Raw genomic sequence first — 17,178 nt, 5'->3', positions numbered from 1 at the left:
AAAGGGTAAAATATCAGTCCCTACCTGTAAAGATATAATTCTTTTTATTTTTGTTTACATATATTTGTCCAGGGCACAAAAAATGTGCTACTGCGGATGGCATAATAGGTATAATATTAATAAATATTCATCATTTTATCTGTGTGTATCCAATACAGATTTCTCAGATTTCCTTGTGAAATCAGGGAAATATGTAGCTTTGTTCTACAGAAGCCCAAACCACGGTATTTTCTTTCCAGGCCACTGCTAGACACCCAGGGGGCTCAATTTCTTGCCACAGTTTCCGGAGAGCTTGCTGGTTACGTGCTGCTCTTCGTTGGAACCAGTCGGCCCGCATGGAAAACAGACCTGTCTTCCACACTTTGTGGTTACTATGCAGCAGGGGGCGCTGCAGTAGTGTACATCGCGGTGCACCGGAGCCACTCTCCTGGCCAGAAAGGCGACAAGCCAGGAAGAGGCGTGTCAGGCAGCCCTGGGTCCTCTTTGGGCTTGCAACTTTAGTACCCAGAGCTTGTTCTACACAGACCATTCTACACCATATTTCACCATGTTGGATGCTTTCCATCCAGTCCTGCCTCCGAGCGGAAAGGAAAGGGCATTAGCTTCCCGCCTTACTAGGTTTAAGCATAGTACTGTACCGGCTTGCACTAGAGGTTTCTCTCCTGTGTTCTCAGGGTCAACCCGACAGTACCCCTGAAACCACGAAGGGGTCCCCGGGCAGTTGCTGCGGGTGTGTGTGTGTGTCTTTCTTTCCCTTTTTGGGGTCCTTTCTTTTTAACCTTACTGAAGGAGGAAACGTTTCTCTCCCTACACGTCTTTCCATTGACACTGGGGCCAACCGTAGGCTAAGAGCTGAAATCTCTCCTTCCGAAGTTGCCTCCAAGCTCCCCAATACTACCTCCTCCCGCCCCATCCAGTCTCACACACCGTGTGCGTGAGAGATCGCCCGTGTGTTTGTGACAACCGAAGCTGCAGCGGTCGCCAAACCTGTCCTTCCTCTCCGGGCTCAGAAGTCTCTCCAGCTGACCGGACTTACGCCTGGCAGCTCTTGGCACACACAGCGCTGTGGCTGAGATTTAGCCGTGCCAGGCGCTGCCAGGCAGCAGTGGGGCGACCGACCACCTCCTCGGCCTCCTTTCTCCCGGCTTCCCCTCCCAGGGCGCACTGTAGCTACTCCTTTGGGCTGTCTTCCAGCCGTCGCCCTTGGGTCCCGGGGGCTTTCCAGAGTGAAATCGAAGGTGAAAGAAACAAGAGGGCGGGAGGCTGGTAGGAGGAGCCTTCAGGCCGGGGAGGGTGGGAGGAGCCTCCAGCCAGCGAGGCAGGGTAGGAGGAGCCTTCCGGGAGGATCTGGGTGGAGAAAGGGGCTGGGCCAAGCCGGGATGGAGGGTTGGTCACGCAGGCGCGGGGGGCCGCGTCGAGAACCCCACGCGGGAGCTTCAGGAGTCTCCAGCCACCGCTTCTCACTTCACTGGAGAAGGGAGCTGGGGCTGGGGCTGGGGCCGGGAGGGAGCTAATAAACAGTGAATGTGCAGCAGCCGCCTTGGCGGCCGGAGTCCGCCCGAGCGACACCGGAGCAGTGCGCTCGGGAGGCGGCGAGGGGAGGCGGTTCGCCTTGTCCCTCCCACCCGCGCCTCTTTCTCTCTCTTCCTCCAGCTGGTCCCAGAGCCCGGCTTGGTCCGGTCCCTCTGCCCCTATCCCGCACCCTTCCACCTCCTCCGAGTCCCACTCCTCACCTAGGACGCCCCAAACTGCCATGGGTTAGGGTGGGGATCGCGACCCGCGCGAAAGACCAGCTCTGCGCTTCCGCCGGGGGACGCGGAGCCCAAACGCCGCTCACCGCTTGCGGGCGCCGGGCATGGGGTGTGTGGTGTGAGCCCGCACCCTGGGAGGACGCAGGAGCTGCGGAGCCGGGCGCGAGGAGGAGGAGAGGAGTCGTGGATTGGAAGGACCCGAGGGAGGGAGGGTGGGGAAGCGAGGGAAAAGTGAAGCTGGGAGGAGAAGGCGGCGGAAGGTGGAGATTGATGCTTCTGTTTTTTGTTGCCGCTGCTGCCCTCGCGCTGGGATCCGAGCCGGAGGGAAGGCGGTGGAGAGATGATTGCAGAGTTGGTGAGCAGCGCTCTGGGGCTCGCCTTGTATCTCAACACCCTGAGTGCGGATTTCTGCTATGATGACAGGTAAGGGGCCGAGAGGAAGGGGCGATGGGCTGCAGGGGGCACACTCCGCGGTGGCTCTGAAGCTTCCCTCTTTAAGGCTCAAAGTGCGTCTTGGAGGAACTGGTTCAGCACCTGACGGTTTAGTCGACACGTAAACATTAACACCTAAATCAAACACCGGGGACGTGAGCGCGCTGGGCGGGCCGAGGGAGTTTCCGCTCCTAGTTTGCAGCAGGTTCTCTCCCTTGCTTCTCGGCTGTTGGCAGACGCTTGAGTTTCTTAGCGGAAATCCCGGCAATTTGGGAAACTGTTTAATGAACGTATTAAATTAAAGTCTTAGGTATTCCTTGATGCAACAAAAGCACATTAAGTGATTTTACATCTGGGTTGGGAGGAAGCCGCTCCTCGATCCCTGATAGATCCTCCCTGTCCCGTTTCCTTTTATTGATGGGACACTTTTATTTCCCGAAGTTAAAACACACGTTTGATAGTTGCCAAAATTGTGCAAAGAGAGATCGTTCTCTGCTTTAACTTTCCCTTTTAACGTGTACAGACTTTTACTTTGAGCCAAAATAATGCTGCTGATGGTATCTCCCGCCGCCCTAGCCTCCTTCACCAATCCATTGGGCAGCACTTTATAAAAGCCTCGGCTTTCTCATTTCTGTTTGGGAGTTGTACATTAGACGTTAGTGGTTCTTTTGTACTAATTGGAGAAGAAGACGCCCCTAGAGACTGAAGTTGTCTTCTGCACTTCGGTTAGTTTGGGTGGCTAATGAGACCTGAACTGTGTTGTCAAAGAAACTGTATCGATTTCTGGAAAATGTCACCGTTGTGTTGGTGTCTTTACCTATCTTTTAAACGTTATTAGTGTTCAGAAAGTGATGAAAAGCCCCTATATCCATTAGGGAAAATTCCAATTTGTGTCCTTCCAGTGCCTTAATCTGATTACAATTAAAACAGATGCATAATTAAAATATATTAGGGATAACAGCACGCCTGGCTAAACTTATTAACCGTCCTGGGGTGTTTCATGCTCCATTGAAATTAAACCATCCAAAAAGTGAGCACAGATTTACTTTGACAGCTTTTCAGCAGCCTCTCTGGGCTATGGAAAGTGAATGGATCCCCAGGGTTAGGGCGAGGCAGTGAGTGCACTTAAGCAAAGTGGTTGACAGTGAGGGGAGGTGAAGGCAGAATCTTCTTCTCGTCGTAATTAGCCACATTCTGTATTCTCTGGTGTGCCCATTCTCCTGCTAAAAGCATCTTCACATCTCTGTTAAGAAATCACCTGATAATAGGTGCCAGAACATCCAGCAAACCTGTCTTAATGCATTTTATGTAGTGCCTATCAGAGGCTAGTTGATAGGGAACCACTGTTAGACATACATTTTTTCTTAACTTTTACGCAGCATACTGATTTTAGCAACTACACAGCATGCTCTGAGAAATGGTCTGTAGGAGTGAGGTAAATTTCTGGTCTCTCCAGTTTTGTGTAATGGTGCACCTGCTATTTCTGGCATATACGTGGAAAAAGCCCTTGTTTCCAAAGATGGGTTACTTTTCACTAAAACCAACTTGGGTCAGTGTGGGCAGTTACTGGCTCTGTTGGGGGCAGTTTGAACGGTAAGCATTTAAACCAAGAATATAGAGTTTATTTAAAAAAAGAAACTTACTATAATAATGCAACCTGTTGTAGAACACTGTGATAAATCAAGTATTCCTATTGTATGCCCTTGTTAATTGCTGTCTAATCCTTAAGAAAATACATATGAGAAGTAGCCATTCTTTAAAAATTAAAGTTAAATTTGGATATGCATTTTTCTATAGGTATAATTGTTCTGTGCTCTTGAGTCATCAGAAGTGTTAGGACTGGACTTTGTAACTTGGAAGAATGGTGTGAGTGTGATGATAAATTAGTTGTGCTTTGATGGTTGGCAGTTGTAAGTTTTTCAGATGCAGTAGGTCTAATGGAGTGTTAAAATTCATGACTTCTATCTTGTAGCTACATAGGTGAATTTAGTATGATTATTTGCCCATATCATTTTATTGATAGCATGCTCAATATGATGTCTAGATAGTATATACTGATATAATATTGAGGGCCTATAAGTGTGAATTATACTTTGCTACAATTTGAAAAGTGTATTTTACACCGATTTCTTAGCAGAACTGCATATGCCATCACATATTCTTAGAATGTGAAATCTTAAGAGCAGCAAACTTTGTTTTTATGTATCCTAGAAATTATGAGACACAAATAGGAGCACTGAACTTATTTGTTGTATGCACAGCCTGTTCAAGTGATTCATTGTGAAGTTACACTATAAATTGTGGCTTTTCTGATATATTTTCTATCTAACTACTGTAACTCACTGGTGTGTGAAGGGGAAGGAGAGCTGGGGAGCCAAGTGCAAACTGTAGGATGATGATAATTTGTTTATTTCCACTACTACATTTCAGATGCAAAGATTCATGTTTAAAACACTGCTTAAACTAGACCTATGGATTCTGCTGCCCTCCAGGAACTTTTGTGAAATACAGTTCTGTAAGGAGAGGCCAGTGCCGGAAGGGAAGGGAGAAGTGCTCAAGGGAGATGGCTATTATTCCTGACTTGCTTAACTAAATCATTATTGCTGTGGTACTTCTCAAAGTTATCATTTCTTTTAAATATAGTGATCGTTTACTTTATAAACTATATATAATTTCTTTCCATGTTTGATGTAGCTTGGTTGAAATTAAATGGTAACATGAAGCTTTCTTATAGCACAGTCAATTTCTCTATGGTAAAATTTAATATTTTGCAAGTGTTTCTGTGCTAAATTTAAGAATATGCCTCTGATGTGATGAAACAAACAGTGGAGGAGAAGAATTCACAGTATCTGATGAAAAAGGGTATGTGGTTTCAGCTTCATCCTCCCTCCCCTTGCTTTCAATCTAGTATTGAATCTTAAGTTGTGGTTAGAGGAAAACTGAAATTGACAATATGCAGTCTTTGCCAAATTTTAAGTTATGTTGTATGTGATTCCTTAAAGAATTTTCTCTTATTTTCTGGAGAAATTTGGTGTTTAGGTCAGTGGTAAAACTTCTCTGACCCAAAATTCTCTGCATTCTTACACATTTGTTGAGGATGACGTGGCATCATTTTTTTCTTATCCTTTTTAATAATACTGTTATGAATTTCTTATGGAGATAACACCATGAGAAGAGTCAGTTTACTTCAAAGCAGACAAAGGTAAACAAACCATAACTGTTCTAAACTTTAGAAGTCTGATTTCACTTAGCACATATCTTCTAATTGGTGACATGCCCTTTTTATACATAGACAAGTAAATAAGGTAATGCAACTTTTACATGCTTTAAATTCTCATATGAGTAAAATAATTTATTAGTTTGCAAAGACAATTTGCAGGTTTGGAAGTAGAAAATATATTTGTGATTCCTCTGAAAATTTATTTTCTTATTGCCCCTTTTGCATTTGTTAAACCCAACCAGAATCATTAATGTTACCTGTAGATCTCTTAGCTATTCCACTATGCAGTAATTTTTTGAAACTTGGAGAAACAACTACACAGCAGAAGTTTCTACTATGGAATTAAAATTACATCAAGCTCTTAATTCACTCCTAGTTAGCTTGTCATTTGGGTATAAATGGAAATCTCAGTTTTTATAAACACGAGTTAAATTTTTCTTTATAATGATTTTGATTAATATTATTTAAAATGAAGGAATGGAATTTAAGGCATATTAACAGTTTTCTTAAAACCTGCATTCTTTCTAAAGATATTGAACTATTATTTCTGCTTGATCTTTTAATGTTATTGTTAGTTTGGGTTTTTTGACCTGGTATGATAGGAATCCCTCGTGAAATAATCACTCTGTTAACTTATCTTTAAAAAGTTCTCTCTAATAGACTTGTCTTTGACCAATCTGAGATTGTTATCTTAAGATTCCAGCATGTGTAACTAGTGAAGGCAGGCCTGGTATTTAGTAAAAAGCATGTTTAGAAAGAATTACTGTATAATTAAGTAAGGGAGAAGCTCTCTTTGTATCAGTGGTTGTCTTATCAAGTTATTATAAGAAGCCACTGTAGACAGAACTATGGTCTTACTCTTCAGTTTCCTTCCCAGTTTTCACTGGAATACAAGTTAGAGTTTATAAATTATTTTAGGTGGCATTTTATTTTCTAGCTACGTTTTGATTGTTTAAACAAACCTATTTGGAAAAAGTTCGTTTTGCTCTTTTGAATAAGTATATCTTATCAGTAAATTAAAATTAGGTGAAGTCAGTATGAACTGCTTTACCTCCATTGAGCCTGTCACATGATGTTTATCATAGTAATTGACCCACATACAGGCATTGAATGGACATGTGCAAATGCCACAGGGAAAATTGCCATCTGTCTCTTAGTTGTTTTCATACACACATATACACACACACACATGCACGATGATTACGTTTACATTGGTGATTCTATGGGCTGTTGTTTTGTCATCTGCACTTAGTTCTTCAGTGTTAATGTGCCCCTGTTGTTAATACTGAATTCTCTTCTGCTATAATTTTGAAATAGCAACAACCTTTTGCATTCCAGCATGCATTAGGAGCATAGTTTGTCTTTCTAATCGTTTTGTTGCTGCTCAGCACACTAAAAGCACTTTTCAAAAACATGCCTCTGGTGGTACAACTTTTTTTCGTAGGCTAAAGGTGCGTTGTCTCTAAAGCAGGAACCTTTGTAATATTAGGAAAGGACGAAGTTTACCCTTAAGGCTCTTTGAAAAATCTGTGGCTGACAAATCTACTTTCTTATAACTTTATTATACTCATCTAAAGTGCTTTTAACACAGTAACTTTCATCTGTTAACCTTTCTGGTTCTCTCTTAGCAGTAGAGTATTGTATCAGCTTTGGATACTTGTTTTAATGGCTTCACAAAAGTGACAAGTGTGGCAGCCTCCAAGGAAAGGAACAGTGGGTTATTGAATGTAAAGACCTCTCCTCTATAAATAGCTGTCCTCATTTAGGAGCTCAGGTTTTTAAAAAAGTGGAGGGATATTTCAGCAGGACTGCATACCTTCTGTTTTTTGTTGGGTGAAAAAGGCATAATATTTTGAATAATTGCTGGTGTAATTACATACAGTACTAAATGATTTCTTTGAAGTTATGATTTGTATGTGCTTTTGAGGAATAAACTGTTACATTCAATAATTCACAAATTATGAATATTACTGCATATGAGCTTCTTTGTATATGTAGTGCATAGTACAACTACAGCACTGCTTACCTTGTTAACAAGCATCCCACAAAACATTGTGCTTTCTTACCTGTACTTTAGCAGGTACCATAAAGGGTTTGAATCAGAGCGTCTAATGATAGATCTATACAAATGCTGATAGGTTGACCTCTGGCAGGTGGAATTCCACTTGAATTTATCACTTTATTGTTACCTTTTAATTTTTTTACTCATGTTTATTTTTATTGATACTCATATTTAAAAACTTTCACTGGGACTCTGTTAGCTTCTTTTCCAAAACACTCACTCCTAAGATAAATGATTGGTACTTTGGCCTGGCCTTATTTCGGGTCTGTAGTTACTGGTGCTTCATTCATACATGTGGAAGCTTTGGAATGCCTCTTCCAAATGTCTCTTTCCTACTTGTTCGGGACAGTTGTTTTTCTTGGATGTCTGAACTCTTTGAGTTGACTAGATTTGCCTCAAATTGTCATAGGGATTCAAGATTTTTGCCTCAGAGGTTTTTGGCCATATTTTCAAGGCAGTTAGTTCCAAAAAGATGCAGTTCTTCTAAATTTCTGTCTCACCCTCTTCCTCTCTTTTTCTCCTCTCCGTTTACCTTTCCAGTTACATTTGTCAGGTTTTTTGATACTCAGGGTTTCTAGAACAAAAGGTGTGGCTGGGCGCGGTGGCTCACGCCTGTAATCCCAGCACTTTGGGAGGCCAAGGCAGGTGGATCGTGAGTTCAGGAGTTGGAGACCAGCCTGGCCAATATGGTGAAACCTCGTTTCTACTAAAAATACAAAAATTAGCCAGGCATGGTGGCGGGTGCCTGTAATCCCTGCTACTCAGGAGGCTGAAGCAGGAAAATCTCTTGAAACTGGAAGGTGGAGGTTGCAGTGAGCCAAGATTGCGCCACTGTACTCTAGCCTGGCCAACAAGAGTGAAACTCCATCTCAAAAAAAAAAAAAAAAAAGGTGTAAATGTTTGGGAGAAGCATTTTGGGATTGGTTTTTTGGGTTTATAACTTTGACTTTTTTTTATACAGGGAAATGGGAAACAAGTAAACCTATCTGTGTAAACCAGAGAATTTTGAGAAAGGCGAGAGGACCGAAATGATTGTTTTCAAGATTCCACATTAAAAGTTGATAGCATTTTTTAGAGTAGTTTATTTTATTTAAGGACATTTCATAAGTTCCGTTAATTTGAAAAACTAGAGATAATTGTTTTAAAGATGAGATAGAGAGGTTTTGATTTATTCATGTCTAAAAAAATTTATATGGAAAAAAGGTGAGAATTGAAAATATGAACTCTGGATTTAGATTCCATTTTATTGTGGAATTAAATGGAATTAAACATATATTTACTTTCCTTGAAGGTTATTCCTGTACCACATTGCTTGAGGGCAGTGCCACTGTATCCGTTTTAGAAGTACCTTAGTATTTGGCAGAGGAGATGCTGTTTGCTTATGATGATTCAATAAAAGCTTTTGTTTCTTGATTTCTTTGCAGGGGCATTTTGTGATGTTGCAGTGAGACATGGTATGAAGTGTGGCACAGCATGTAGTTATAGTCAAGGTGACTGGCTAAATTACATAATTTCTGAAATGAAACACACATTAGTGCCCTTGGAATAGCAGCTGTGTGCTAGGTATTATCAAATAAAATGTTTCTGTGAGGTCTTTGTCTTTGATGATTAATCATCATTTTTGTGAAATTTATTATAAAACTGTAATTATTCCACAGGAGGTTTAAGTTAAAATAAAAAACAGGTTCACTATAGCGATGTGATCATAGTTTGTTTAATTAGGAAACTATAAAAAATTGCCTTGCAGTAATGGAATTGATTGAGATTTGAAACTGAAAAGTTCACGACTTTTGATAATGAAAGTGCCTTTTTCCTAATTGTGATTCCAGAGATTATTGATTTCCTTAGAAGTAGAAAATTTTGACTGTACCAGCCTAGGAATTCTCACTTGACATCATTTAGAAGTATTTTAACTTCAAAGGATGTGTTATTTGCTGAAGAGTGGCCACTGGGGCGCAATATGGCTCTTGACATTTTGAACAGTGTTAAATGATGGGACTGAAGTATTTCAAACAGCCATGTTTCAACATTGTTTAAAAATCCGGTGGGAAGAATGGCAGTCCATATAACCCTGCATACTTGGAATTCTTTGGTTATTAATTTGAAGTGCAGTTCACAAATTTATTTCTTACATAATAAGTTTTTAAGATGAATAAGGCTAATAAAATTTTTACAGCTGTGTCTTGCGAAATTCTGTTTTCTTTTTTTGGTTGCTTATATGTATTCTATAAAGACACTGAAAGGATGCAAACTATTCTCTTGCTTTTTTTGTTTTTACGTTAACCTGTTAGGTCATAGATCTGTGTTAAGATCATTGTTATAAAGCATATTGTTACTGAGTTCTATCGTAAACCCAAAATTATAAACTGGTATGTTTTGAGAGAGGTAGATAAGTCAAAATACTTTGTGAAAAGTAAACATCTTGTTTTTGTTAATTTCCAGTTTGTTCCACAATGAAAGCATGTCTACCCAGTTTTCTTTTCTGTTAGTTGTGTCTCTTGGATTAAATGTGAGTCAATAAACTCTGGAGTAAGGCCGCTCCAGAGGGAACAAGGACTTACTGGTTGTCAGTGCATGTAGAAGTGACATCCCTGCAAATTGTGTCCTCTGTGGGGGGTGCTTTAGGTGGTGGCTATAGAGATTACATTCATAGGCTTGACTGCTTTTCTGTTTGGGGAGGATACTTGTCATTACAGAACCATTCCGAAGAAGGGGTTCTCAAAGTATGGCTGGCAGCTGCAATTAGCCTCTAGTGGCTCCTCTGGGACATTTCTCATGGTTTTGTAAATTGGTTTTTGGCTACTTCTGCCTTCCCATCTTCAGCTTTAAGAAAGTAAGCCTGTTGCCTTCAACTGTAAAATGTCTCAAGGTAGAATAGTTGGGTTCAAATGTTTTTTCAAGTATATTTCCTTTAGAACAAGTTCCTCCTCTCCTGCCCCAAATAATTAACTATACGACTGTTCTCCCAAAGCAATGGAAAAGATCTCATTTTGACAAAGCAAGCTGTTTATGACACATTTTCCAACTAGAAATTTGCAGAAGAAAAGTTCTCAAATGATGAAGAAGCTTAATCAGGCAAAAAGACATTTTTATTTGCAGAAATAGGCCCTTTAGAGGGAGGCAATTATTTATAGCTGATAGGAAAAACTGGTATACCTGAATTCGTTGGTAAACTTAAAATAGGAAGGTTATTCTTGTTATTCTAGTGAAAGAAAAAAAAATATGGTACTGACTTATGTCACAGATTTATATTAAAGAAACAAAGTTTTATACATTAAACCATTTTACAGGGATATATACTGATTTAACCAAAGAAAATGAATTTGAGATCTAATAAAAATCTTTTAAAGATACCAGTGTGCAGTTTGAAATCAACTATAGTGTAGCATGAATATCTATTTGAAATACCCAATTGAAATGACCACATTAATATTGCTTCCTTTCACCTCTATATTTAAGTTTAAATTTACTTTTTTTCTTTTATAAACAGTGGTGTTTTTTGGCTTTTGTTCCATATTGAACAGAGGATGAAATCAGTATTTCAAAACGTCTTGTATGTCATCAGGATAAATAATGTACTATTTCTAGGAGGGAATTACTGGTTGACCACTTTTCAATACACTCCTGGCATGATGTTGAGGATGCCTGTGGCTGGCAAGGAGTTTTAGACCTCGCCCTCTGCTAACTTGCCTCCCTGCTTTCATATGGACAATTGACTTTTTAAAAGTCTTTTTAAGTGCAGTTCAAATTCAAATTCCCAGTTGTTTGGAGCTAGAAGCATCTCCCTAAAGGGATGCTGAGGTGGCTTCTTGCCAGCTCTCTTTCTACTTACATATACACACACACACACACACACACATATATACATATATATACATATATGTATGTTTCCATTAATAGATCAGTGCTACCCAAACTTCAGCCTCTGTGGGAAACACATATGGGCTTGTTAAAAATGCAGATTTTGGCCGGGCGCAGTGGCACATGCCTGTAATCCCAGTACTTTGGGAGGCCGAAGCGGGTGGATCATGAGGTCAGGAGATTGAGACCATCCTGGTCAACATGGTGAAACCCCGTCTCTACTAAAATACAAAGAATGAACTGGGTGCGTCCCTGTAGTCCCAGCTACTCAGGAGGCCGAGGCAGGGGAATCGCTTGAACCTGGAGGGCAGAGGATGCAGTAAGCCAAGATCGCGCCACTGCACTGCACTCCAGCCTGGTGACAGCCTGTCTCAAAAAAAAAAAAAAAAAAAAAAAATGCAGATTTTGCATTACTGTTATTCCCACGTACAGCAGATGCTGCAAATTCACTGACCACACTTAGGGTAATAAGGCTGTAGTTCATTTAAATGTATTACAGATAAGCTATCTAAATTCCTGGATTAAAAATGGTTGAGTATAAGGTGTGCTTGTTATGGATATGACTTTAGCCAGTTTATTTAATCTATGTTTCATTTGTCTTATTTGTTCAACAATGGCATCTTTAAGTTGATCCTATGAGTTTGAGGTATTCAGATTTTGAAAAGATAGCTTGTTGAAATTCTAGGCGATGATCTCTATTTAAATAATGTCACCATCATATAAAACAATGTTATCTTCTTTGTAATATGACTGTGGGGACAGATATTGGATTCTCATTTTGACAAATAAACTGATACGCAGTTGCCTAGGGCTTATGCTCGAGTAGGTACTGATGCCTAAATGGAATCTCTAGAGTCAAGTGTCTTTATTGGTTTGTGCTTTTGTTGAACAACCCATTTTGAGGAAATGTGGTTTGCATTGCATGAAGACTTTATAGACTTCAGGCAAGCAGCAAAAATGAGGGTTTAGGCAGCTGAAAGTAGGAAAGATAAAAATTTGTTATTGATTATTATTAGTGACATTCAGGCACCAAGTGATGCTCTTCAGTGAAGGTATCTAAATAAGATTAGAAATGCTTCGGCCTGTATGACTTTTTAACCTGGTACACTTAAACCTTAGCTTTAAGGCACCTTGGGGGATTTCTGAATAGGTGAATGCACTATATCTGAAGTTTTAAAGTCCTGGTTAATAAAAACCTTTTTAAGGAACTTGTTGTAAAATGAGTTATACTTTTTCCTTTCTTTTTAAGATACTATATGTACTGTGTAGTAGAGGCAGGGTTGTGAACGAATGCTGGACTAAGATAAAAGATTACAGTTTTAGTCTTGGAATACCACTGTACTAGCTAAGTACTTGAGCTGCTCAGCTCTCATGAACTCAGTATTTTAATTGGTCAGGAAACAAAAATAATAATAGTAACTGCCAACCACAGAGTGAGACTCAAATGAAATAATATGATGAACGTTCTCTGGTTTTAAAAAGCTGCATGGTTATATACTTAGCTGTAGAGTGGTTGGACAAGGGGGCCGAATGACTTGGTTGATCACTGTACATTAAGTATAGCTGTCCCCGCTTATCCTTGGGGGATTTATTCCAAAAACCCCAGTGTATGCTTGAAACTGAGGACAGTACCAAACCCTGTATATAGTATAGTATGTTTTCCTCCATACATACATACCTATGATAAAGTTTAATTTATAATATAAAGTAGGCACAGTAAGAGATTAATAATAATAACTAATAACAAAATAGAACAGTTATAATATACAAGCACCACTGCTCTTGTGCTTGGAGTCCATATTAAATAAAATAAAGGTCGCTTGAACACAAGCACTGTGATACCTCATCAATTGGTCTGATTAACTGAGAGCTATTAAGTGATGAATGAGCAGGTAGTGTAGACTGTTGGATACACTGCATCAAAGGCTGATTCACATCCGGGGTGGGATAGGGCAGGATGGCATGCAATTTCATCATGCTACTCAGAACAATGTGCCCTTTACAACTTATGAATTGTTTATTCCTGGAATTTTCCTTTAATATTTTTGGACCATAGTTGACCATGGGTAACTGAAACCATGGATAAGGGGGAACTACTGTATCTCACACTCATCTCCCGTGAGAACAGAGCTATGCCCTACTTTGATGTTGTTGCTGGCTTTTTCACTTGGAGTCTGGTTGAGCCCCTGCCATCTGAGCTACTATTGCATGGCCTGCTCCATCCCCCATACACTGTTTCTGCTTTTACTCTCTATCCACTCTTGTGGCCGGCAGTTTCCAGTCTCATTACAAAAGCAGCTTTTGTTGTCTTCTATTTCTTTTCTGTTGCTTTTCCTATGTTTCTAGTCATTGTACACGAAGGCTTATTTTGAATAGGCATTCTGGCCAATCTGAGTACTTCTTTCCTTCTGCAGAGTAAACCGACCAATTACAGTGCATCTGGTATAAATAGTCTTTGGTACTTTGGTTCTGCTTGGCAGAGCATATTGTTACTGGGTACTCATGGTCTCTCTCTTCATTGACGACCCTTTTTCTTTTTGGAGTACGCTCATATTCAGAGTAGTTCTGGCAGTGTGGCGATTAGGAAAACTGTTTGTCGGATGAGTTGCAGTTTTCCTGCACCGATGTGTTTGCGTCAATCAGTTTTGTGTATCAAGAATTTGCAGTGAGTTTTGTTTAACACAGGTGCAGGGTGGCAACATGTAATAAATTAGCCTGGTGGTACATTTTGGATAACAATTATAAAAAATGTCTTTCAGAGTTTTTCAAACAACAAGGAGGCAAAGAGTAAAGATCACAGAATTTTGGAATCAGAGGTCCAGTGATCTAATCCCAGAACTATTAGAGCCAGCCCTCCACATACCTGGGTTCTGCATCCGTGGATTCAACCAACCATGGAGTGACAATATTTGAAAAACAAAAATTGTGTCTGTACTGAACATGTACAGATTTTCTATTGTCATAATTTTCTAAATATAGGATGACTATATTTATATAGTACTTATATTGTATTAGGTGTTGTAATCTAGAAATGATTTAAAGTATATGGGAGGATGTGCATAGGTTATATGCAAATGTGACACCAGTTTATATAAGGTCCTTGAGCATTGTGGATTTTGGTATCTGAGGAGGTCCTAGAACCAAGCTCCCCACTGATACCAAGGGGTGACTGTACGTGCTAATGGTGTTATTTTGATTGTGTTACTAAAACTCCTTTATCCTCTGTTCTCTCTTATATAGAATAAGAATAGCAATACTTGCTTAATAGAGTTGTTGGGAGAATTTAATGAGATAAGTTATGTAAAGTACTTGTAACCATACTAGTGTCTAGGATACTTACTAAATATTTCTTTTAAATTATTCATTAATGGTATTGTTGAATAGTTTAAAAATCACTATATAATAACGTCTGAAACTATTATAGGGCATTTAAAGATTTTTCATAAAAGCCAATATCCAAAATTTAAACTTACTTTTGATAATAACTTAGTATTTTGGGTAGATTTAGGGTAACTGAAAAGATTTCAGTGAGCTATAATAATTAGGTAATGATTTTGTCATTGAAATTTTATCCTGAATTTTAAGTTTGGAGAAGTGATGTTGAGGTTTTACCATTATACACACACACACACAGGCACCCATACAAGCATGCATGTACATATATGCAAATTTTGCCAATAAAGTATTTGCAGTGTATAGTTAATGAAATGTACATATGAAAAACATTGTTAGATGACTTCCATATTCTTTACCATGATTGACTTTCTTCTTTTAAATTAGATGATATTGTACCTAGGAGTATGTATTAGTCCATTTTCATGCTGCCATATAGAAATACCTGAAACTGAGTATTTTATAAAGAAAAAGAGGTTTAATGGACTCACAGTTCAACATGGCTGGGGAGGCCTCACAATCATGGCAGAAGGTGAAGGAGGAGCAAAGGCACGGCTTACATGGAGGCAGGCAAGAGAGTATGTGCAGGGGAGCTGCCCTTTATAGAACCATCAGATCTCGTGAGACTTTCACTATCATGCGAACAGCATGGGAAAAACCTGCCCCCATGATTCAATTACTTCCCACTGGGTCTCTTCCATGATAAGTGGGGATTATGGGAGCTACAATTCTAGATGAAATTTGTGTGGGGACACAGTCATACCATGTGAGAGTATATGCAAAGTTATGATTTTTTACCATATTGTAAGAATGATTCTATTCTACAGTATATATCTTAGGAAATGACATATCTTAAAAAATGAAAATACAGACTTAGTTTACAGACTTGGTTTGTATTGGAAAAGATTGTGCTAAATTGACAGCCCAAATCTCAGGAATACTTTTATGTACAGCTTGTTTTACAGTGAGCAGCACTGAATATAAAAGCTCTGTTTGAATCCTTTTCTGGGAAGCTCGTTTTCACTCATTCCTTCATACTCTCACCAGGACCTACAACTTGTATTACTTTATTTATAAGTAATTCTGCACTTACGAATATTAATCTTGGCCAGGCACCGTGGCTTACGCCTGTAATCCCAGCACTTTGGGAGGCCGAGGCGGGCAGATCACCTGAGGTTGGGAGTTTGAGACCAGCCTGACCAACATGGAGAAACCCCGTCTTTACTAAAAAAAAAAAAAAAAAATTATCTGGGTGTGGAGGCGCAAGCCTATAACCTCAGCTACTCGGAAGGCTGAGGCAAGAGAATCTCTTGAACCTGGGAGGCAGAGGTTGCAGTGAGCCAACATCGTGCCATTGTGCTTCAGCCTGGGCAACAAGAGCAAAACTCCATCTCAAAAAAAAAAAAAAAAAAAAAAGAGAAAAAGAATATTAATCTCTCTCCTAATTAAAACAGATCTTTTACATATTTAACATTTTTCTAGGGATTCCCTATATAAAGAAAATATGTATTAAACTGTTAACAATTTTTTCTTTCCTCTTCGCCCCCGTTTCCTTGAAAGAGATTTTTAACTCCCCAAAAAAACCTAAACATGCTGAAGGTGATCTACTACCGGAGGCAATAAGGCTTTCTCTTTAAAGTCAATGTGGTTCTGATTTCCCCTGCCCCCACCCCAGTCCCTTCTAGATTAAAACAGGTCACAGTTTTTTAACGATGGGTTTGGGTGTATTTGCTTAAGAAATACAGTTGAAATTAGCCATTTTGGAGTAATTCATAACGTTTGGAGTAAAACATTAGTGATATTGCCACACTTACAGTGGAAAATGAGCAAGTGAATACAATAAACCATATCAAACAAAGATATTTTACCTCAGCCACTATCATTATTCATTTCTTGTATGTTAACCTTATTCTCACTTGGAATGTTTACTCTGTTCCTACTGATAACTGAAGTCTAACAGCAGCAAGTGGAAAGCTCCTAGAAAGAACACTTTTGGTTCTTGTTGGATAGCAGCCTAGTTTTCTCTAATCCACATCTGTTCTCTGGAATATTTTTAGACTGTTCAGGTGAAAATTTACCCCATATCTTAATAAACCAAATTCTGTTACTGATGGGTTAAAAAAAATCAGTCATACTATTTTTAAGTTGTTAATGGGAAAACAAGTCAATTTTGCAGGATGGCTCTCAAGTCTATGGAATTAATTTATATTGGTGCAAGAAACCAACTGTTCAAGACTTTATTAAACATGCTTTCACCAGATGACTTTTAGAACTAAACAGAAGCAGCCAGGTGTGGTGGCTCACACATGTAATCTCATCACTTCAAGAGGCTAAGGGAGCAGGATTGCTTAAGCCCAGCAGTTTGAGACTGGCCTGGGCAACATAGTGAGATTCCATCTCTACAAAAAATAAAATAGCTGAGGCAGAAGGATCACTTGAACCTAGGAGTTCAAGACTAG

The 17,178-nt window shown here is 39.6% G+C and overlaps 1 protein-coding gene across 2 annotated transcripts in view; it reads left to right on the top strand.

Moving 5' to 3' along the window:
- Nucleotides 1-1,416: 1,416 nt before the first annotated feature.
- Nucleotides 1,417-17,178, top strand: part of TMTC2 (transmembrane O-mannosyltransferase targeting cadherins 2) — a 449,619-nt gene continuing 433,857 nt past the window's right edge. For both annotated transcript variants that reach the window (XM_030819895.1, XM_003259608.4), the window contains exon 1: nt 1,417-2,174. Coding sequence is in view for 1 of the 2 variants with exons in the window: in XM_003259608.4 (XP_003259656.1) it covers nt 2,092-2,174 (83 nt within the window). In the remaining variant the exon portion in view is untranslated. The remainder of the gene's footprint in view (nt 2,175-17,178) is intronic.

The sequence above is a fragment of the Nomascus leucogenys genome, chromosome 10 (genome assembly GCF_006542625.1).
Source record: "Nomascus leucogenys isolate Asia chromosome 10, Asia_NLE_v1, whole genome shotgun sequence".
Lineage (NCBI taxonomy): Eukaryota > Metazoa > Chordata > Mammalia > Primates > Hylobatidae > Nomascus > Nomascus leucogenys.
This window is presented reverse-complemented; position numbering and strand designations above follow the sequence as displayed.